This window comes from Mesoplodon mirus (genome assembly GCF_964341445.2).
Source record: "Mesoplodon mirus genome assembly, chromosome: 4".
NCBI classification, from domain to species: Eukaryota; Metazoa; Chordata; class Mammalia; order Artiodactyla; family Ziphiidae; genus Mesoplodon; species Mesoplodon mirus.
In genome coordinates, this window is record NC_138979.1 from 20,124,180 (window position 1) to 20,148,761 (window position 24,582).

The following is a 24,582-nucleotide window of genomic DNA, read 5'->3' on the forward strand; positions in this document are numbered from 1 at the left end:
GAGGGGTAAAGTTAGAAATCTGGAGAGATCTCAACTAAAAAAAAAAAAAATCTGGTTTTCCATCTCATCTTGTGCTCAGACTTTTGAAATGTTTTAACTCAAGAAACCGAGAGATCTGGAAAAAAAAATGGTACTGTGCTTTTATTTTTTTTCTAGTTCAATATACAACATTGATAACCATTCTCATTAAACAGACCTTTGTAATTTTACTGGTTGACATGCGTGGCACTAAGTTACATGATTTATAAGGCTTGGCGAAGGAAGAAAGCATTCACGTGTATAATAAAAGGGATGTGAATGTTACAGAAACGGTAAATCAGTACACTAATGTACACGTTTAAGATGTGAATCACGAATCTACTGCTGTGGCCAGAACAACCTATACATTGATTCTGAAAGACATTAAAAGTTGCCAGTAAAAGTGGAGAGGGTGTTACAGGGCCCCGGTACTTCCCCCATTTGAGAAAAACAGTGTCCCAGCACAAGCATGGTACATGGTAGTGCTCTGTGGCACCAAGCCATGTAAATGTACACAGTTTGCTGGTATTTAGTTATACTTCCAGTTATAAGCTTAATTTCAGAATAAGGGAGTGGGTTGGTGACCTCTAGAAATCCAGAAAGTGCCTGATGTTGGGAAGTTCCTGCTATCAAAGTTAAAGTGACCCTTAAGTATCACAAATTAACATCATATGACAGCAGGGACTTTTAGAGGCAAGGCTGATGATCAACCAGGGGCTGAAATTCCCATATCAGACACCCAGAGTTAATTAAAAATATTAAGGTATCGTGTCAAGAACAATTTAAGGAAAAAAAAAGATACTATGGCAAAGTAGGCCACAAATCAATTTCATCATAACTATAACTCAGCTTAATAATACTGTGCTAAAGGATCATACACCCAGAGGTTTATATTTAATAAGACCTATTTTTAAGGATAATGGGTAAAATAGTGATCTTGAAGAACACAAATCAGGAATAATACAGTTTTGCTATAGTGTTACATAATGTGTTACATAAAATAGATTGCAGGGAGATCTATGTCACAACTGAAAACTAAATCCCAGGCATGATAAGGTGAGACATATTCTGGAATCTGTCCTATTCTTAGGTAACTGTTAGTTGGTTTTAGCTGTAGAGTTTCCTAAATTAGAACTATTTACAGGTGAAAATGATTTGGTGAAACATTTTTCACAGTGGCTGGAAAGCAGTACCAGAGATGACATAAACTGAAAATACAGGTAGTCAGGGACTTTGAATAAAAAAGGGAAAATTCATGAAAGTCACATGCATCAAGAAAATAGGGAGGTAATGTTGAGGTAATCCTTATGCAACTATAAGTTCAGACTCAAGAACTTTTCCTGGGTATACCCAGTTAATTAGAAAAAGTTGAGTCTGGAAACATCAGGATAAGGACCTAGCTCTACGACCCACGCAGGTCTAACAAAATATAACACTATGGTACTTTTAAGGACGAAAGTAACTTGTGGGATTCACGTCTTGATGAACAATTCCTTTGGCTGTTCCATGTATTCTTCTAGATTAACCTCTCCTCTGTTCTCATCAATCCCAACATCTTTGAGGAATACATTCTTTTTGTGGCACCTAATGGAAGGAGGAGGTGAGCCTTTCTTTTTATGGCAGTTTTCTTACGAGTAAGTAGTGTTTCTTCGAAGGGCATCATTGGGTGAAGGTCTTGGCGAGGACTTCTTCATGCTGCTGTAGATGAACGCTGCCGATTCCTACAGCAGGTACCGGCAACGCAGGTCGGCTCACCAGACGGAGCTAGCGTTGGAGCAGAAAAGAAATACAATGACATTTGGACTAGACCAGAGCTCTGCTTAGCTCATCCAGGGATGTGCATGTATTTCTCTGAAGTTGTTTAACTATAAATCACCTTTTTGGAAAATAATGTGTTACATAAAATAGATTGCAGGGAGATCTATGTCACAACTGAAAACTAAATTCCAGGCATCATAAGGTGAGACATATTCTGGAATCTGTCCTATTCTTCGGTAACTGTTATTTGGTTTTAGCTGTAGAGTTTCCTAAATTAGAACTATTTACAGGTGAAAACGATTTGAGTGCCGTAAACTGGTATCAAGTGACCTGAGTTTTAATCAAAGCAGAATAGAAAGATAAACAGAAGCACAGCTGTTCATCTCCTTGTTTTCCTCTTCCTAAAACATAACAAAGAATTTGGCCTCTGATGTCTACCAGCTTTGCAGGTGGGCCTGGAATAAGTGTTACTGTAAAACAAGCGAGCTCATCGCTCTCCTCCCCCGGGGCTTGGATACTGACCTTTGGGACAAGAATGCTGAGTAGGCTAATGGGAAAGGTAGACAACAGGTAGGTAGGTCTTCTACCTTTTCGAGTATAATCATTGGTTTTGTTTTTTTTTTTTAACATGATACTAGTAGGTACACATATACATCTTGCTAAACACTCAGCACCTTAGTCTGAAAAAGGAGCCTAAAACTAGGTTTTATATTTTAGTTTATCTTTAGAAGCTTTGGACTGATAATAGGGGATAAACCTATTTGTTGGCACTCCAATAGGAGAAAAGGGACACACACAAAACACTGCAAAGGAGAAAGAGGTATCACCTTGCAGGCCAGTTGCTTTTCAAACCTTGGAGAAACAAAAAACCAAGGACCCATGTTCTGAGGCTCCTCCTGACTCCATATAAAATCTATGAAAGAAGAAAGTTCATCTCAGTACCTCAAGTAAAAATATACAACATACTACACACACAGACACACTATATATGTATGTGTGTGCACATACATACACATACGTATACTATACATGTTATATATGTATATATACACATATACATACATAGTTACATATATATACATATACACACACACACATATATCCTCAAGTAAATATATTATTACCTTTCCAATATGGCACAGTGTTGTCTTTTTTTTTTTTGAGAAATGCATAGTCGTGTATCCATCACCACAATCATAATACAGAACAATTCTCTAAACCCCAAATATTCCCTCATCCTGCCCCTTTGTGCTCAGCTCTTGCTCCCACCCCCAACCTCTGGCAACCACTGATCTTTTCTCTATCCCCGAAGTTTTGCCTTTTCCAGAGCATCAGGTAAGTGGAATCACACAGTATACAGCCTTTTGGTTTTGGCTTCTGTGAATTAGCAAAATCCATCGGTCATTTTGCCGATAGCAATAGTTCACTCTCTTTTATTCTTAAGGAGCAGGATATTGTAGGGATGCACAGTGAGATTGTTTCTTCATTCACCAGTTGAAGGATGTTTTGGTTGCTTCCAGCTTGGGGCAATTATGAATACAGCCACTATAAATATTCACATATGGATTTTTCCTTTCTCTTGAGTAAATACCTAGGAGTGGGACTGTTGGGTGGTAAGGAAACTCTGTGTGTAACTACATGAGAAACTGACAAAACTGTTTTCCAGACTGTTGTACAAAACTGCTGTACAAGTTTGCATTCCCACCAGCAGTGCATGAAGGTCCCAGTTGCTCTGCATCCTGATCAGTCCTTGATATTGTTTTGTTTTCATTTTAGCCATTCTAATAGGTATGTAGCCATATCTCATTTTGGCTTAATTTGCATTTCCCTATCACTAATCATGTTGATGATCTTCTCAAATGGGTATTTGCCATCTGGTTCTTTGGTAAAATGACTGTTCAATTCTTTTGCACCTTTTGAAAAACTGGATTATACGTTTTCTCACTGTTGAGTTTTCAGAGCTCTGTAAACATTCTGGAGAGTCCTTTGTCAGATATGTTTTTACAAATATTTTCTCCCAGTTTGTGGCTTGTCTTTTTTATATTCTTTGCAGTGCCTTCTGCAGTGCAAAAGTTTTTCATTTTGGTAAAATCTACTTTTTCTTTTCTGGAACGTGCTTTTGGTGTTATGTCGAAGAACTTCTTGCCTAACCCAAGGTCAGGAAGATTTTCATCCACTTCCTTCTAGAAGTTTTATAGTTTTACATTGAGGTCTATGATCAACTTTGAGTTAATTTCTGTATAAGGTGCACATAGATATCTAATCATTCCAGCCCCATCTGTTGAAAAGGCTTATCTTTTACAATTATACCAGATGTATCATAAATGATTGTATAGCACTGATTCCCTCCAAACTCAAGAAATTCGATGTCTTATACGAAAGCAGGGGAGAACGAAAGGGACACCCAAAGGGACACCAAAAAAGACATAGAGACATTGGCTTCAGTTGTATTACTTTCATATCTCCAGATTCCATGAGATTCAACTTTCTAATAACTCTCACTGCTCCCATACCATCTTTTTATTTGAGATAGTTCAAATAGGTTTCAGGTAACTTAAAACCAAAAAAGCCTAATAAGAAGGACCCTTTACCTCTAACATGTTTGTATTTGCTCATCTCTTCCTGCAGCGAATCCAGTGGGAAAGGGCAGAGTTCTTCCATTCGGATGATAGCAAAGTCATGCTTCCTAGCCTCCAAAGATTCTCTTTGCTTCATCAGGGCATAGAAATGTTTGCCACAGCAGAACACTAAACTCTTAACCCTGTTGGGTAGAAAAGGGACAGTGAGGCGGGGGAGAAATATCTTAAGTAAGAACTGTAGCAGAAGAAAGGGGGAGACCACAGAGATTTAAATGCTTCACCACTGAAGCAGCGGGGGCGTTGTAGTGGGGTTCAGTCATGCTGTGCCCAGGCCAACCTTCTTGAGCAACATATGCCTCCAAAATTCACTCTTCTGTGCATATTCTAACTCCTACCCCATGAACTTAAAGGACTTATATAAGGATAGAGAAGATTTGGGTCACTTGGTGCACTTAACATGAACTAGTTTTCCCACTCACTACAAATCTACTGCAGAGTATGAAAACAGAGCTCCACATCAGATTACTTTTTTGGATCCACAGATGAATCACCAATGACTGGTTTGAATGCTGTTCCTGGTGCCATTTCTTGAAGAGTTGACACAGCTGCCTAAGGAGGGGGAGGGGGAGAAAAAAGCCACAAATCTATCAACCAAGGGAAAGGACCTGAAGATGCTTTTACTTATCAGGGATCTTTCCCGAAAACTAGTATCAAAATTCTCTCCTGGGACTATAAGTAAACATATGTACTAATAAACAAAATATCTTTCCCAAAAGTATCTGTTCTGTATACTTCAGAATAAAATATTTTTCTGAGGTTACATAAGATTGCCTTTTGTCTGGTGCCACAATAAATTTTAACAGTCAAAATTTCAGTGTGGGGGACTTCCCTGGTGGCACAGTGGTTGAGAATCTGCCTGCCAGTGCAAGGGACACTGGTTCGAGCCCTGGTTCGTGAAGATCCCACATGCTGCAGAGCAACTAAGCCCATGCACCACAACCACTGAGCCTGCGCTCTAGAGCCCAAGAGCCACAACTACTGAGCCCACGTGCCTAGAGCCCGTGTTCCACAACAAGAGAAGCCACCGCAATGAGAAGCCCGTGCACCGCAACGAAGACCCAACGCGGCCAAAAAAAAAAAAAAATTGCAGTGTGATGACTCAACTTTATTATCAATAAAAACTACACCTTAACTTTTTGGAATCAGAAACAACATTTTATAGAATTTATATCGTGAACCAGAATAGCTGAGTTAGGGCAATTATTTCTGTCTTTAGGATTTTGACTATAATTTATAAACGAAACAGAACAAGTAGGAACAACATATGAATATTTCCACGATGAAAAGAAATTTTATTACTGAGCCCAATTTAAAAAAACACTTGGGAATTCCCTGGCAGTCCAGTGGTGAGGACTCAGTGCTTTCACTGCCGAGGGCCCAGGTTCAATCCCTGGTTGGGGAACAAAGATCCTACAAGCTGTGTGGTGCGGCAAATAAATACTTGTTGCAAAGAACTTAAAGTAGAAAACTGATGAAGCCAAGGTGAGGGATTTGATCCCTTTTGCTATCATCTAGTTAGTTTCCCTATAGTCTAGTCCCAAATGGGTATATGACATTTAGACTAGGCCATTGAGGGCAGCCATACTGATGCTGGGATACTGTATATAACCTAAAAAATTAATATTAGCTATTCAGCTATGCGTATTAGTAAATAATGTGTGATAGAGGCAATCTTTCTCCCTTCTGAACCGGAGCCTTTTGTCAGTCCCCACTTCCTACAGCAGGAATCAAAAGGTTCAGAGTTCAGAGTTCAGAGTTAGGTGGGAAACTGGGCTGGGATTTTGGTACCACTTGACAGACAAACTCCCTGTACCCCTGAGTCATGTTTGCTACATGGTAAGTCATCTCTGAGTGGGCCATGGATAGAGAAGGCTGGCTATTTATATTCTGCTAGATCACTTGTACCAATAATCCAATTTTCAGGAAGAAATCAGAATTCAATACTGGTTGTACTGACTTTCCATTAACAAAAGGACTTACATGTTTAATGAAAATATTTGACTACTTAATAAGAGTAGTTTTTCACTTGAAAGTCTATAAGATAGCTGTTGATATTTTTTAAGCTCCCCAAGGAAGGCTTCACTTATTTAATAAGTTGTATATTAGACTTGGGGAGAGGGGTGGAGCATTAGGGCCAGAAAATGAACTCATTTTCAGTTTCAAACAGCAAAAGAAATTCTCAACAAAACTTCTAATAATAAAAAAAAAAACTTCTAATAGTTCACTCAATACCTAATAATATACATGCATTATATTTAATATCATTGTACTCCTTTTAGTTATGATTGAGAGAGCAGGTGACAATGTTAGGGATACAATGAAAGTTGGGTTCAAGAATCCCAGATCAGGACTTCCCTGGTGGCCCAGTGGTTAAGACTCTGCCTTCCAATGCAGGGGGTGCGGGTTCGATCCCTGGTCAGGGAACTAGATCCCACATGCCGCAACTAAGACCCAGAGCAAAATTATAGTAACTTTACATTTTGACTTGGCTCCTTTCACATTGCTGTTTCAAAATATCAGTGTCAAGACAGCCCCATCAGAAAGATGGTATAAAGGGACTGAATTTGTTTGTCTTGAATGTCTCATGATGCTCATGAAACCATCTCAAAATTCACAAGGTTGTTCACAGAGAGAATAAGCAGACCAAACAAATGAACTTTCAGCCATTGGTGAAAGAACTTGAAGTGCATTTTCTCATTATTGACCCCTGAGGCTGGGGTGAGACAGGTGAGGGGCCTGGAGAGCAAAACTTAAGGGGGCGCTCACTCTGGGATCACTCAAGTACCCTTGACCGACTATGAGAACAAGGGTCACCTTACTCCCCTCCAAATGCTAGAAACTCCAAAAAAGGCAACCGGTGAAGGCAAATCACTGGCAGCTTCCCTTAACACCTCTCACTTCCAAATACACATTCTCTAACCTCTGTGAGAAGCACAAGGTCATCTCAAACAGCCAAGTCCTAAATGACTTAGTTCAGTTCACCTCAGCAGTGGCATCCAAATAAATGCAGAGGTTTTTCAAATGTTAATCCTAATTCAGACTCTCATACAAAACTGAAAAAAATTATAGCAGGTGGGATAAATATATGCTCAGCAGTGTTTCTTATCTTGAACTCTGCCACTTGAAAACTAGCATATTTGTGTGATTTATAAAAACATGTGCGCTTAACACTTAGTTCCGGTAAACCAAGAGAAAATATACTCTTGTAAAGCCAGGTAGTGATAAGCTATATTGCTACAATGTTTGAAATGGGGTCTACTGGTGATAAATCATTTAACAGAAAAAGTCTAAATAAAAGCCAATGAATAGGGCTTCCCTGGTGGCGCAGTGGTTGAGAGTCTGCCTGCCAATGCAGGGGACACGGGTTCGTGCCCCAGTCTGGGAAGATCCCACATGCTGCGGAGCAGCTGGGCCCGTGAGCCATGGCCATTGAGCCTGCGCTTCCGGAGCCTGTGCTCCGCTACGGGAGAGGCCACAACAGTAAGAGGCCCACATACCGCAAAGAAAAAAAAAAAAAAACAAAGTCAGTGAATAAAACCACTCATTTTCATCAAAGTACTTTCAATTCCCAACTTGCAACTATCAACATAGCAGTGCTGAGACCATTTGGACTTTGAAACTTTTCCTGAGAGATTATTTCTGCTCAGACTGGGATGCCAGGGTTATAATATTTGCTACGCCTGTCCTTCATGACAATGAAACTGAGAGCGACTTAGATTTCTAGTTATTCTTTTTTTTTTTTTTTTTTTTTTTTTTTCCCGTACGCGGGCCTCTCACTGCTGTGGCCTCTCCCGCTGCGGAGCACAGGCTCCGGACGCACAGGCCCAGCGGCCATGGCTCACGGGCCCAGCCGCTCCGCGGCATATGGGATCCTCCCAGACCGGGGCACGAACCCGCATCCCCTGCATCGGCAGGCGGACTCTCAACCACTGCGCCACCAGGGAGGCCCTAGTTATTCTTGAAAGGTTAAAAAAAAGAGAGAAAGAGAGAGACAAAGCAGCATGGCCAACTAAAACCAAAGAGATGCTTCTGTCATTTGCATCTACAATCAAATACAGAAAAGAGACGAAAATGCAGGGGAAAAAAAATGACAGGAGGACAAAGACTAATAACCAGCTTTTTCTACTTACAGGGAGTCTGAGCAACATCTTCGGAGAAGCAAGGATGAGGGGCTTCCTGAAGTTCCGGATTATCTGTCTCCGTAGCAGGTGAAAGTACTGGGCGGGCGTGGAGGGGTGAGCCACGCACATGTTCACGGTGTCCCCGTCCACGCCCTCCTCCACGCTGTCACACATCTGGGAAGGAAGTGAGAGGAAGGGCAGACAGTCGGGTCATCTCACTCCATCCTAAGGGCACAGGCTATCCTAAGGGGGACACGGGGCTCTCGATGAGCAGGAGAAGAGATGTGTCTCTTCATTATAGAAAAAGACCAGAAGGTAAATTTATGACCTGTGAAGAATTCACCAGAGGAGAAGCCTGATGGCTCCCCATCGGCCAAGTCTGTGTGTTTTAATGTGGTTCTTTCCAAACACAGCTGACTGCAGGAAGCATGTGGAGGTGGGGACTTCCCTGGTGGCCCAGTGGTTGGGACTTGGAGCTTTCACTGCCAAGGGCCCGAGTTCTATCCCTGGTCAGGGAACTAACATCCCACAAGCCGTGTGGCATGACCAAAAAAAATTAAAATTAAAAATTAAAAAAAAAGAAGCATCTGGAGGAGACTTTTTGAAAAATACAGATGCTGATGACTGTGGACTGAAGATGTTGGAAGGATGCACTATCCGAATCTCACTCTCCTGATGGAATAAATGTAAGTATAGTTTGTTTTAGAGACAAGAACAAGAGCAGCTAACGAGGTTGAAAAATTGAGGGCAAGGAATGGAATCTCAGAAGATCCTGCTGGGACAGAAACTTGAGGCATGGCTCCTAACCCTGATCAAGAAGCAGTACAGAGGGCTTCCCTGGTGGCACAGTGGTTGAGAGTCCGCCTGCCGATGCAGGGGACACGGGTTCGTGCCCCGGTCCAGGAGGATCCCACATGCCGCGGAGCGGCTAAGCCCGTGAGCCACGGCTGCTGAGCCTGCGCGTCCGGAGCCTGTGCTCCGCAACGGGAGAGGCCACAACAGTGAGAGGCCAGTGTACCACAAAAAAAAAAAAAAAAAAAAAAGAAGCAGTACAGAGGAAAGTAAGTGAGTTGACAAAATCCTGAGATTTTTACTGGGCTCCTCCAATTTGTGACAGGGTGTGAGTGGCACCCTAGGGAAATAAAGGCAAAATCTAGGGCTGAAGCCCCTGCAGAATTCAGTGGAGGCAGATGGGGCTGCCAGGCTTGCTGCTTCCAGTGCCAGGACATGCCAAGGAAAGAGAGGCCCATGGAAGTGATACACAGCCCTGACGAGGGAGTGGACCCTTGTATGGGCTTAGCTATTGAATCTCAGAAGGGACACCGGAATTTAGCAAGAAAAACCCTCTGTCCAGCAGAGCTATGTCCTCCCACGCCATGTCCTCAGGCTTCATGTACTGGAGACTATTCTCAACTGTTGTTCTAAGAAGGTAAATTGGTACCGAATGGGAAGGAACATTAAGGGGAATTCACCCACAGCCTCTCAGGGAAACTATAAGGTTTTTGAAGAATTGCCCTAAATAATCAAAGACGAGATGAAATAAAATGATACAGTAACAATGTAAATATCATACAGACCCTTATAACTTTTTATAAGTGGGGGACAAAAAGAAAGGAACATAGCAGGCAAAAGGCAGCTAATTTTAACAAAAGACGTAAGTATTGGCAAGGATGTGGAGGAAAGGGAGCCCTTGTACACTGTTAGTAGGAAAGTAAACTGGTATAGTCACTACAGAAAACAGCATGGAGGCTCCTTAAAAAATTAATAACGGAATTGCTGTAGGATCCGGAAATCCCACTTCTGAGTATTTAACCAAAAGAACTGAAATCAGGATCTCACAGAGGTATTAGCACCCCCATGTTCATTGCAACACCACTCATGACAGCCAAGATGTGGAAACAACCTAAATGTTCATCTACGGATGAATGGATAAAGGAAATGTGGTATGTGGTATGTAGGTATATTTATCTCTATATGTAATATTACTCAGCCTATTCAAGGAAGGAAATCCTGCAATTTGCAGTAACACAGATGAGCTTTGAGGACATTATGCTAAGTGAAATACAGATACTGCACAATTCCAGTTATATGAACAATCTAAAATAGTCAAACTCATAGAAGCAGAAAGCAGAGCAGTGGTTGCCAGGGGCGGGGAAGGGGAAATGGAGAGTTGCTAGTCAAGGGGTATAAGGTTTCAGTTATGTAAGAGGAATAAGTTCTAGAGATCTGCTGTACAACATAGTAGCTACAGTCAACAGTATTGCAATGCACACTTAAAAATCTGTTAAGAGGGTAGGTCTCATGTTAAGTGTTCTTACCACAATTTTAAAAAACAACAATGTTTTAAAGGGCAGATAGTCTTAAAGATAACACAATAGAATTAGATAAGAAAGGTGAGTGCAATGCCAAGAAAACCAAGTGAGAACCAAACTCTACCATTACAAATCTAATAAATAAATAAGAAACATCAAGAAGCAGAACAGACAGGATGAAAAAGAAATGGCCTGAACAAAGAGGTTGAGATAATCACAGTGAAAGAAGATGAAGTAAGCAAGTGCTTATATAAACAGCAAACACTCTTCACTTTACATATCGATATATTAATTCTTTTGCAGGGTTAAAAATAAAATTAGTAGTGTAAACCAAGAGCTTGAGGTAATCCCAGGGCAAGTACAGGAAACGATAATAATAAAAATGGTAAACAGCAAACATATAAATGTCAATTACTGTTCTAAGCATTTACATATATTGACCCTTTATACCTCACAGTAATCCTATGAAGTAGGTTTGAGAAAATTATTAACATGGACTTGGTAATTTTTTTTTTTTTTTTGCAGTATGCGGGCCTCTCACTGTTGTGGCCTCTCCCGTTGCGGAGCACAGACTCCGGACGCGCAGGCTCAGCGGCCATGGCTCACGGGCCCAGCCGCTCCACGGCATGTGGGATCTTCCCGGACTGGGGCACGAACCCGTGTCCCTTGCATCGGCAGGCGGACTCTCAACCACTGTGCCACCAAGGAAGCCTGGACTTGGTAATTTTAATGCATATGTAGATGATCCTTTCAAATCCCTGGCAACCTGGTTCCTTGAACTCCTGTCCTCCAATCACTCTGTCCTCCATCCTACCTCAACAACCCATTTCCATGGCTACATCCTGGTTTCAATGACAGGGATCTCTCCATAAGCTCTACTTTATCCATTCCACTCTGACCACCACTTCCTACCTTTCTAGCTCAATTCCCTTTAACACGTTGACTCCATCAATCCCTCAGCCTCATCAATACCAGCAACATATAGATCCTATCACCTTTTCACTGGGCCTCACCCTTCACATCTCCTCCCTCCTCCTTACTTAAGCTAAGTTCCATAGTCAATCATTATAATCATTCTTTTGCATACACCCTTAACTCCCTTGACATTTTTTCACTCCAAACCACAAGCCAAGTTAATCTCAACTTTCCATCTGTCCCATTTCTGCACCTATGCAAGGAATGAAGCTGGAGTAAACACACAATCACACTGATGGATCTCACTTTAAAACCTTGACCAAGAATCTTAAGTGGGCCCTCAATGCTCTTAGACTATTATCTTCTATTTCCCTAATTCACTCATTCTCCTCCTCTTCCAGACGACTATTTCACAGCTTTAACCCAGGATCTCCTCCTGCATCATCACTCTCGGCTATCTCCTCAGACCTTCACCACAACATCTACCATGTTCTATCATCTGCCTCGTATTCTCTGCCTTCTGGTTATTCCCATAGATGAACCTGCCATGCTGCTGTCTAGAGCTGATCCAGTCCCTTTGCAGTGGACACCAGCCCATCCTGCTCTCTCAAGGCCATCACTCCAGTCATTCTACTCTCTCTCCTATGTCAATATTTTCTTCTCTACTGGATCATTCCTATCAGCATACAAACATGCTGTTATTTCTCCTATCTTTAAAACAAAAGCAAAAAGAACCTCTCTTGGTGCAAATTTCCCACTTCCTTGTTCTATGTGCAGCAAAACTTTTCAAAAGAGTTAAACTTTCCTCCTTCCATATACTCCTAATACCACTCCACCTAAACAAACTGCAGTTACCAACCACCAAATGAACCCTTTATTGCTAAATCCAATGGCTAATTCTCAGTCCTATCCTGATGGGCCTTGATACGTCCTCCCTCTTAACATGTATCCTTCACTTGCTCTCTAGGACCTTCCTCCAGCCTCACTGGTTGCTCCTTCTCAGCCTCCTGTGTTCTCATTCCCCGCAGCCTCTAACTGCTGGTCTATCCCAGGGCTCAGTTTGGGGGCAACTTCTCTTCTCTAACTGTACTCATTCTTTTGATAATTTCATCCAGTCTCATGACTTTAAATATCATCTAGAAACTGATGACTCCCAAACTGTATCTCTTGCATGCTCATTCCTATATTTCTTTGAAAAACTGTAGTTTTGTATTTCACAGCTAGTTCTTTAATTTACCTCCCATTTATTTCTGTAATCTAATTTTTATGAAATGATTTCTCTGTCATTATCTACCTACCAACCAGTTATATCCATTTATCTAGCTACTGTTCTATCTACCTACCTACTAATCTATCACCTTTCTATATATTTTATCTGCCTGTATGCTAGGATAATTAATGATATTCATGTACTTAGGGTGATGTGTACTGATGTCTCCATTTACTTTCAAATGCATCCAAAAATTATATGGATTTATGGATAGACAGAGGGATGACAGATGAATAGATACATGATAAAACAAATATAATAAAATATTAATGGTAGAATGTAGCAAGTGGGCATATGAATACTCTCTGTAAAGTTTTTTCAACTTTTCTGTATGTTTGAAATTTTTCATAATAAAATATTAGAAATATGCATAAAGAGGCATTGGTAATGATTCTTACCAAAAGATAACAATGGTAATTTCTGGGTGGTTGTTTGACATTTTTTAATGGTCACGAATCATTTTATAAAAATACTATCACTACTTAGATCTGGGGTTGGTCACTGTATCTCTGTTTATAAAAAGCCCCTAGATGACTCCGATGATCAGCTTGACTCAGAAACTACTGATATTTGCCACATAAGAAGCACTTTCAGGGATTTCCCTGAGTGGTCCAGTGGGTAAGACTCCACACTGCCCATTCAGGGGGCCCAGGTTCCATCCCTGGTCAGGGAACTAGATCCCGCACGCATGCCGCAACTAAAGATCCCGCATGCTGCAACTAACTCCCGGCACAGCCTAAATAAATAAATATTAAAAAAAAAAAAAAAAAGAAGAAGCACTTTCATTGCCGTAAAACCGTGATACTAACATGCTTGAGGCATCACATTTCCAAGGAATATTGATTGACATTGCATTAAATCTGTTTCATGCAAATACTACAATGTCTTATAGTCCAAGGTTCACATTAGGTATTTGCAGGAGGCAGTTCTATTTCAAAGCACCTAGAAAGCAGGGAAGCATTTCGTGGAATCCGGAAGGCAGTGGACATACCTGCAAGAAACGCTCTATTCGACAAGACGAGTGCTCTGGTCCAGCCCCGTCGTACCCGTGAGGAAGGAGGACCACGATGCCGCTCTGGAGGAGCCACTTGGCCTCACCTGCAAAGCAGCAGTGGGAGTAAGAACGCTACGACGCAGGCGCAGGACAGCCTGGGGCGACTGGGCAGTGAGACACATGTTAGTTTGTTGCTGGACCCCCAAAACCATTTTCATTGCACCATTCATTACAGCCAAGCACATTCCCCAGGAGACGCAGCCCTCCGGCTGACAGAGGGCTTACACGCTCTTCCTGGCAGCTCATTTAACTGCCTGATAGCTGCCATGCCCCAGTGGATGACAGAACAGGCTCCCAACTCTCGGAGTGGGGGGATGCTGTGGTACCCAGGAGTCTCATAAGCAGTTATGGCCCCTTTTCTGTCATTTGTCCCCGTGAGGCTGGTGCCACACGTCCACTACACACCCATAGGCCAACACCAACCTCCAGAGATGAACGTGTCAAAGATGATCTGGGCACCGTTGAAGAAATCGCCAAACTGAGCCTCCCAGAGGGGCAGTAGGTTAGGGCTTTCGATGCTCATCCCATACTCAAATCCCAAGACGGCCTCTTCCGACAGTGGGCTGTTGCTGACCTAGGGCAAAGGAGGAGAACAGAACCGTCGTGCAGGGAAGATGGGATGTGAATCAGTAAGAGTAAAGCATCATATTGGTACCAACTGCTCAAAAGCGAGGAGGGCCGTGAGGGCAGCTGTGCTTTCATTCATCCCCACATCCCTGAGAGAGGACATCTCCTGATCTCCATGAGTGATGTGTGTGGGAAAAGCTGGGGCAAACAGAGGAAGACATACGAAAGGTTGGAATATGGGCATTCAAGATTTTCTTGAAGGAGAAGCAAAATTAACTTCTCAGATGCCCCACCTTTGAAGCTGAGAGTAAAATGGTGTTATAAGAGCTTTTTTAAAAATGTCACAAAACAAAGTGGGGGGAGGTACTTCCCTGGTGGTCCAGTGGTTAAAAATCTGCCTTCCAATGCAGGGGACGTCGGTTCGATCCCTAGTCAGAGAACTAAGATCCCACATGCCATGGGGCAACTAAGCCCTCATGCCACAACTACTGAGCCTGCGCTCTAGAGCCCATGCTCCACAACTAGAGAGAAGCCTGCGCGCTGTAACGAAGAGCCCGTGTGCTGCAACTAAGACCTGATGCAGTCAAAAATAAATAAATAAATATTTTTAAAAATCTGGAAAAATGGTATAGATGATCTTATTTGCAAAGCAGAAATAGAGACACAGACGTAGAGAACAAATGTATGGATACTAAGGGGGAAAGAGGGGGAGAGGGAGGAATTGGGAGACTGGGATTGACACATATACATTATTGGTACTATGTATAAAATAGACAACTAATGAGAACATACTGAATAGCACAGGGAACTCTACCTAATGCATCGTGGTAACCTAAATGGGAGGGAAGTCCAAAAGGGAGGGGATATCTGTATGTGTATGGCTGATTCATTTTCTTATGCAGTGGAGGCTAACACAACATTGTGAAGCAACCATACTCCAATAAAAATTAATTAAAAGCAAACAAACAAACAAAGGGGGGGAAAGTTACTTGAAAAAGGCCTACCTTTCAGAATCCATTATTCTAGTATCCTGTTTGCATGATAAAGCAAAAGAATCATCACCATATGTTAAGATTAAAAAAGCAGAACATAAAATTACATCTCTGAAGAGGCTAAAGAGATATGACAGTTCAAGGCAGCACAACTCTGAACTGGGTTTGTGGACCAGATGTCTTCATGTCTCAGTGTTAACTTCCTGACTTGGATGGTTGCATTGGGGTAATGTAGGAGAATGACCTAGTTTGTAGGAAATACACATGTAGGGCATCAGGCTGGCAACCTGATGTTTCCATCTGGATGGCTGTAATGTCTCAGAATGAGAAAAAGTTCCTTTTGCATTATACATCCAACTTTTTTGTAATTTTGTGTTTGTTTCAACATTTTTCTAAAAAAAATTTTTTAAGTTACTTTTTTTTTTTGGCCATGCTGCGAGGCATATGGGATCTTCCCCAACCAGGGATCAAACCCATGTCCCCTGCAGTGGCAGCACAGAGTCCTAACCACTGGACCACCAGGGAAGTCCTTAAGTTACATATTTATAGAATAGCACTTGGCAACAAAAAGGGATAAAATACTGACACATGCTACAACTTGGATGGACCTTGAAAACACAATGCTAAGTGAAAGAAGCCAGTCATAAGAAGCCACATATTTATGAGTCTGTTTATATAAAAAGGCCAAAATAGATAAATCAATATAAACAGAAAGTAGATTAGTGGTTTTCAGGGGCTGAGGGAAGGAAGGAATGGAGTGTGACCGCTAATAAGTATGGGTTTCTTTTAGGGGTGATGAAAATGTTCTAAAATTAGATAGTGGTGATGGTTGCATACACTGCATACACTGAAAACCACTTAACTGTACACATTGAAACATTGAATTCTATGAGTTTTATCTCAATAAAGCTTTTAATTTAAAAAAAACTCAAAAAACATTTCATCTCTGCAACGAAAAAAATTTCATTGCACCATAAAAATGCATGATTTATACAGATAAGCACTCAATGACAATAACAAAAAATGAAAACAGATAATGTATTAGTATGGCGGGATTATGCATAGTTTACCTTTCCTGATTTCTATTTGATTTCAATTATGATCTTTATAAGACATTAACTTGAAAAGAGACACTGTATTTCTCAGATCCATGAGTCTGTTGTCAACGGGATTTGAACTGAGTGCTTTACTTGCACCTCTGCGTCTTCACCTCATTCCCCATCTCCCTTCCTACCCAAGGCTGACACACCCACTCAATATTCTAATCCATACCTTTTTTCTGCTTCTTCACTCGGCTCATCACCAAACTCCTTTTTTTCTGAACCTCTCCTCACTGGCTTTCTCCTCTTGGCAAATGAACAATCAAAAGCTTAAAAATAAAACAAGAAAGGACTTCCCTGGGGGTCCAGTGGTTAAGACTCTGTGCTCCCAATGCAGGGAGCACGGGTTCGATCCCTGGTCGGGGAACTAAGACACCGCATGCCACACAGTGCGGCCAAAAAAATAAATTAAAAACAAAAAACAAGGAATATTCCCCTGGCCAGTGCTCTCTAGCTCCTGCTTCCTGTAACAGTCAGGCTTCTAGAAAGAATTATCTAATCTAGTTGTCTCTACCTCCTGAGCCCGTCTACCCTTCAACTAGTACAATCTAGCTTCTGTTCTCCCCCCTCCACAGAAATAGCTCTAGAGGAGGTCAACCTTGACCTTCCAGTTGCTAAATCCAATGGCCATGTTATTCTTCCTCTTTTCAGATTCCTCCCTCCTTAAGTTCAATGACACAGGGACTCTAAGTTCTCCTCCTGCCTTTCTGGATGCTCATTTGGGAAAATGCTCCCTCTGCCAGCCCTTTAAAAGTTGTTTTTCCCAGGACCCTATCTGTTCTCATTCTGCTCTCTCTCAGAGAGATTCTCCCATCCCTGTGGTTTCAAACATTCCTGCACCCTGATGACTTCCAAATAGACATCCAAGACCAGATTCCTTCATTAACTCCAGACATACATATCTAATTATCTGAAATATCTACGTCAAAGTTTAATGTCCAAAACTTAGTCCATCATCTTTCCTTACCACACCTGTTCCTCTCCCTCACTCTTTATTTGGGTAAATGCCACCATCATATGCCAGCTGTCCTAGTCAGGGAGCTAGGAGATAACCAGGACTGGTCTTCTTCACTCCGTACGCCTACCACTGAGTCTGATAGCTGTTGTTTTCTGACTAGTTCTCAAATCTTGGCCCCATCTCCCCTCCGCACTGCTATTGCCCTAATTCACAGCTCCAGGATCTCCTGCCTAGATGACTGAGAAGCCTCCTTAGAAATTGTCCTAAGTCTCACCCTTCTTCAGCTCAGGCTTCCGAAGTAACATCAGGAGTGCTCCTTCTAACAAGGAAATCTGATCACTTGTTCAAAATTCCTCCATGGTTTCTCTTTTACATAACACTCAAAGTCTTTCACAGCGTGGGTAGTCCTGACTGGCCCGTCTCTTCTTTTACATCTGTATCCACTTTGCAGCTTAAACTCCAGTCACATGAAGCTATATATAGTTCCCTGAGCATGAGGTCAGGGCCTCTTACTTCACAGCTTACGTATGCACTACTTTGTCCACCTAGAATGCTCTCCCTACATTTACTAGACTAGGCAGTTCCAAATGTCCCTCAAGTCCCAGCTCAAATCTGGCCTCCTCTCTAAAGCTCCTCCTTTTAATCCCCAAGTAACCTAGCTGCCCCTTCTCCTGTGCATCTATTGTACTTCATATACTTGTATACCCTTATCTACATTAATTTGTTGAATCTATTAATGCTTTCATTTATTCCAAAAATTATTTAAGATGGCCTGTACATACAGGTAATACACAAAATGATAGTTTAAATGTAAGTGGACAGGGAAGTCCCTGGTGGTCCTGTGGTTAGGACACCATGCTTCTTTTGCAGGGGGCACGGGTTCAATCCCTGGTCGGGGAACTAAGATCCCACATGCCGCGCTGTGCAGCCAAAAAAAAAAAGTAGGTGGGTAGAAAGAAAATAAATAGATTGACACACCCGACAGGGTCGGGGAAAACACACAACCTGGTGACCTGCTTTCTTGAGGCCGCCATGGCCTCTACCCGTTCCCAGAAGCCATTATTGATAAGGGAAGGTTGATCGGTTGCAGAATTTTCGATGTACACACGATAAAGACGAGCCACTGCTCAGGGAACTACAACTACTCTCAACACCAAGATCAAGCAGGAGCCCCCCCTAGGGTCTTCATATAAAGGACAAAGTGTTAGGTAATAAACGAAATCTTTGACAGTATCCCCATAACAGATGTGAGACGTTTACTTGGGGCTTTCTAAATAGCAATATTCAAAATTAACTGATACTATATATCAAATCACAAATCAATAAAAGACATTGGGTGGGGAAAATACGAAATGTTTCAGTATCTAGGTCACCAATCTGATACTGATCAAGGAGGGGATTTTAGACTAACTTAAAGAAAAGATGAGCTGCATGTCCTTTAAGTAATTGTCCTGGAAGCTCGCTTTTGACAAAGTGAGTTTTTTAAAAAAATATTGAGTATTGGGCTTCCCTGGTGGCACAGCAGTTAAGAATCCACCTGCCAATGCAGGGGACATGGGTTCGAGCCCTGGTCCGGGAAGATCCCACATGCAGCGGAGCAACTAAGCCTGTGGGCCACAACGACTGAGCCTGTGCTCTAGAGCCCGTGAGCCACAACTACTGAGCCCATGTGCCACAACTACTGAAGCCTGCACGCCTAGAGCCCATGCTCCGCAACAAGAGAAGCCACCGCAAAGAGAAGCCCGCGTACCACAACGAAGAGTAGCCCCCCGCTCGCCACAACTAGAGAAAGCCTGCATGCAGCAACAAAGACCCAACGTAGCCAAAAATAAATAAATAAAATAAATAAATTTATTGAAAAAAAAATCGAGTATCAGTGAACCCAATACTCTCAAACAAATGGCTAGAGTAGGAAAGAAGATGACACACCACTAATTATACCTTAAAGGATAATTTCATAAACTCCATGTGCCAGGCACTATGCTAGTTGTTGGAAAAACAAAAATGAAAAGACCCAGGCCCTGCTCTTGATTCTAATGAATCTAATTCAGCAACTGGCACAGAGGAATGCATGGCAATGGATACATTCATCAAGCCCGCTAAACCCTAGAGAATAAAGTAACCTTAAGTCAGTGGGTTTTTTTTTTTAAGTTGGCAAGAAATGTTGGCTTATTATCCACATCTTTGACTCACTTTAATGAATTCAGCAACGAGCAGGTTATATAATCAATTTTGGACTGACAAAATGAACGCCCATTTGACATTTACATGATTACAGATAAGTAGCCAGAGTAAAACAGCTCTAGTCTACTCGCTAGTCTGTTACTACCACTCCAAGTGCATAGACTGGCATTGTCTACCCAGTCGGCATCCCTTTATTTCAAAAAGGACTGAACCCAAAGTTTCCAACATCTGTTTCTAGTTGGTCTAAGAAGCCTGTAGCTATAATCACCAGCACCTGAGGTTTATACTAGATAATAAAACAGCCTACCTCTAGAAACCCCTTTTGATTAGGGTCCATATGGTTCAGGGGGATATAGGTGTCATCGGTCTTCTGGCAAACAACCATTGCGTGCCTCTGGCTAAAAGTTCCACGGCCAACATCTTGGCCACTCAGACGGACATTAAAACCTTAAAGCAAGCAAGAAGGAAAAGAAAAAAATCCAGATTCCCATGAATAACCTAAGTAATAATAAGGCCTGGTGACCCTGAATTCTTATACATCAGCTCATCCTGAGAACTGTCCTTAGGACAATAGATTATCCTTCTTAAAATATACCTGTCCTGGGCTTCCCTGGTGGTGCAGTGGTTGAGAGTCCGCCTGCTGATGCAGGGGACGTGAGTTCGTGCCCCGGTCCGGGAAGATCCCACATGCCGCGGAGCAGCTGGGCCTGTGAGCCATGGCCGCTGAGCCTGCGTGTCCAGAGCCTGTGCTCCGCAATGGGAGAGGCCGCAACAGTGAGAGGCCCGCGTACCGCAGAAAAAAAAAAAAAAAAAAAAAAAAACCTGTCCTATATTCAAAGCTCCGTAGTCTAATTAAGAATGAAGAGTCATCATTTGTCCTACAATTTTTAAAGGAAAATGTCTTTCCAATACATCCAGCACTGAGTCCTTTGTTTCCATAGTCCGTTCGCTGATGAAGATTGTCAACATGACTTATACCAAGATTAAATAATGTTTTCAGGTAAGAAATGTTAACACGTTTGAGAACCTCTCTAGTCGATAAAAACAATACAAGGTAGTTGTAACTCAAAACTGCAGGTGTCACATATAAGAAATGTCATATAAAGCACCCCCTACCCGCTGTGCAGCTACACAGAAATGTCTTACCTTCAGCAAGTAATGAGCCTAGGGCAAGAGCTTCTGCTGTGGCCCAGTCTAACTTTGTTCCATCCATCACTTTCTCCACTCTGGACTGTAAAATTGAATGGGAGGGGAAAAGAAAATTTTAAGAGTTCCCATGCTTTTTCACATTGAGTTCAAAAAATGTAAGGCGGGCTTCCCTGGTGGCGCAGTGGTTGAGAGTCCACCTGCCGATGCAGGGGACACAGGTTCGTGCCCTGGTCCGGGAAGATTCCACATGCCGCGGAACGGCTGGGCCCGTGAGCCACGGCCGCTGAGCCTGTGCATCCAGAGCCTGTGCTCCGCAACGGGAGAGGCCACAGCAGTGAGAGGCCCGCGTACCGCAAAAAAAAAAAAAAAGTAAGGCAACAATGGTTAAGAATCACAAACATAACATTAAATACGACAGATAGTGCAGAAGGAAACATCGGAGTATGACAGCGAGTACATGACGTTTGAAAGCAGGCAAAACAAACCGGCACTCTGGTGAGCAGTTAACCGGGCAGATGGATGGGAGGAGGAGACGTCAGGGAGGGGAGAGAGGAACGGTATTGGTAATATTCTATATCTTCAGCCTGATGGTGAGTACACAGATTGTTTTAATAGTCTCTATACTTATAATAGAAACTTATAAACCAAGTTAGTGTTTTAAAAAAAATCCAGAGTTCATCGTGTCTTCATCCAAGTTCAAGAACGATGAAGACCTATATCTCCTTGCTCTCCTCCTGCTTTTAGCGCTGAAAGTCCCACATTCCAGGAAACCACAGGCAAACCCTGACAGTTTGTCAATCCATCCTTAACATGAGACAACATGTAAAACCTCAACATGCTTAAGGGTGTAAATGGTTGCCTTTCGGGAGTATGTGTGTTGATTTTTATTTTATTTAAGCCAAACCCCAACCACCTTCCTCAAAATGAAAGTGTCTTCTGCTCACTGCTCAGAAAAACCAAAAAGGGAATTCCTGCATGGCTGTGTTTTTAATAATGTGCATGCAGTACCTGTATATATAATGTATTAATGAATGACTGAAAGAATAAGTGGAGGAAAAATAGAAGTAGATTAAAAAAAAAAAGAAAAAAAATAGAGGTAGACAAAATTTGAGTTAATTGGCGATCAGTACCAAAACACCGCTAGGAGTGGTTCACAATAAATATTTGCCAAGTGCATTAGCCAACCAACAAGACCAGACCAACACCAATTCCTTGCTGTGAGAGATGGACAAACAATGCCCAGAGATTCTCGGGCTCCCTACCTGCACGTGCATCTTCAGAAGGTGACTGTGCATTTGGAGCTCCTCCGGCACCTCCACAGACTTCTTGCCAATAAACTGCAGGAGGTCAAGGGGCACACCTGTGTTCCAGGTGGTGATGCAAGCTTCTGGCTGAACCAGGCCCTGCCAGTGGGCCTGCAGGTTCATGGCAGGGGGGCTGTAGTGCGCCATGTTAGTTAAATGGCCATTTAACTTTGCGTAGTAGGAGGCTTTGATTTCCGACACCTCCTCCTGGGTCATGAGTCCATTGGCCACAAGGTACTCTGCATACGTGTCAGGGATGCTCTTCCGGGCTCTGTCCAAGGAAAAGGGAAACAAAAATCAATATGATTTGTAAAAATCAAAGAGACAGGATACAGGAATTCCCTGGCGGTCCAGTGGTTAAGACTTGGGCTTTCACTGCCGTGGACCCGGATTCGATCCCTGGTCAGGGAACTAAGATCTCACAAGCCATGCAATGAAGCCCAAAAAAATAAAAAAAAAAAAAGGAGAGACAGAAACAGTTATTGTCAAAGGTATTCTGGAGTGACATCGCTATAAAAATGCACACGGGAAATGTTTGGGGACTAGATAGAGGGGGTGCTTGTACAACATTGGAAATACACTAATTCACACTGAATCGTTCACTTTAAAATGGTCCATTTTAGGGAATTCCCTGGCGGTCCAGTGGTTAAGACTCCACACTTGCACTGCAGGGGGCACAGGTTCAATATCTGGTCGGGGAGCTAAGATCTCACGTGCCCCGTGGTGTAGCCAAAAAATAAAAGGTTCATTTTATGTCATGTGACTTTCACTCCAATAAATTTGTTTTTTAAAGGCAGTGGTGAGTAACCACCTCTTTCAGGCAAGCAAGTGAAAACAAATTTATCTTTTTTTTTCTTTTTTTAAATTTATTTATTTATTTGTTTTTGGCTGCGTTGGGTCTGCATTGCTGTGCGCGGGCTTTCTCTAGTTGCAGTGAGCGGGGGCTACTCTTCGTTGCGGTGCGCAGGCTTCTCATCCCAGTGGCTTCTCTTGTTGCGGAGCATGGGCTCTAGGAGCATGGGCTTCAGTAGTTGTGGCTCTAGAATGCAGGCTCAGTAGTTGTGGCACACGGGCTTAGTTGCTCCACTGCATGTGGGATCTTCCTGGACCAGGGCTCGAACCCGTGTCCCCTGTACTGGCAGGTGGATTCTTAACCACTGTGCCACCAGGGAAGCCCACAAATTTATCTTTATAAGCTTTTGTCTACAGTCAGGCAGAAGTAATGAGTAGTAGAGTTTTCTTACAAACTGTTAATTCTGGACAGTTATTTACAAGGCTGACTTATATTGTCTACCTATTCTGCATCCCTTTATTTCAAAAAGGATTGAACCTAAAGTTGCCGACATCTGTTTCAGGTTGCTTGAAGAAGGCTGTAACTATTCAGCATCCGGGTTTTACAACTATAGAAATAACAATGATGCTACTCTGCATTTGCTTAATACTTTAAACCTCCAAGTCTGGTCACATTGATCATCATATTTAATCCTGAAAAAAGTGAGAGGTAGACAGGATATATTTTTAAAAGCAGGGTCCTGAGTCACATCAAGTCATTCAGGTGCTAAGTTCAAAGCTAAATGGAGAAACCAGATTTGTTCTTCCAAGGGCAGTCTGCTACCCACGACCAGAAAGGCCCGTAAAATATCATCAAGTTTATTCCTCTGCTTTAATATATGTCTATGAGGAAAAAAAGCAGGAAAGAGGGATCTACTTTACTTTCTAGCATCTGAAAAGGAAATCCTGGGACTTCCCTGGTGGTCCAGTGGCTAAGACTCTGTGTTCCCAATGCAGGGGGCCCAGGTTCGATCCCCGGTCCGGGAACTAGATCCTGCGTGCCGCAACCAAGACCCGGTGCAGCCAAATAAATAAATACATAAATAAATAGGAAATCCCAAAGTAACACACTCCTCTCCATCATGTGAACCTTCTGACTTGGTGCTGTCCCACAGAAATATAACGCAAGCCAATGTGTAATTTAAAATTTCCCTGTGGTCACATTAGAAAAGGTGCAAGAGGGGGAATTAATTTTAATCATATATTGATTTAACTCAATATACCCCAAATATTGTCCCTTCAATACCTAATCGATATAAAAATTATTATCGAGATCATTTACACTTTTTTTCACACTAAGTCTTTGAAGTCTGGTGTATAGGTTACACTCCCAGCACATGTCCTTCAGGAGTTGGCACATTTCAAGTGTCCAACGGCCATTTATGGCTCGAGGCTTCCACATTGGACAGC

At 42.3% G+C, this 24,582-nt stretch overlaps 1 protein-coding gene across 2 annotated transcripts in view; it reads right to left on the reverse strand.

The window, feature by feature from the left end:
* Positions 1 to 109: 109 nt before the first annotated feature.
* Positions 110 to 24,582, reverse strand: part of DHTKD1 (dehydrogenase E1 and transketolase domain containing 1) — a 52,854-nt gene continuing 28,381 nt past the window's right edge. For both annotated transcript variants that reach the window (XM_082619572.1, XM_082619571.1), the window contains 10 exons: positions 22,300 to 22,612; positions 21,035 to 21,119; positions 20,196 to 20,335; positions 14,511 to 14,661; positions 14,025 to 14,131; positions 8,546 to 8,710; positions 4,882 to 4,964; positions 4,368 to 4,537; positions 2,604 to 2,689; positions 110 to 1,782 (listed from right to left, as the gene is read on the reverse strand). In XM_082619572.1, coding sequence (XP_082475698.1) covers positions 1,678 to 1,782; positions 2,604 to 2,689; positions 4,368 to 4,537; positions 4,882 to 4,964; positions 8,546 to 8,710; positions 14,025 to 14,131; positions 14,511 to 14,661; positions 20,196 to 20,335; positions 21,035 to 21,119; positions 22,300 to 22,612 — 1,405 coding nt within the window. In that variant the 3' untranslated portion in view covers positions 110 to 1,677. The remainder of the gene's footprint in view (positions 1,783 to 2,603; positions 2,690 to 4,367; positions 4,538 to 4,881; positions 4,965 to 8,545; positions 8,711 to 14,024; positions 14,132 to 14,510; positions 14,662 to 20,195; positions 20,336 to 21,034; positions 21,120 to 22,299; positions 22,613 to 24,582) is intronic.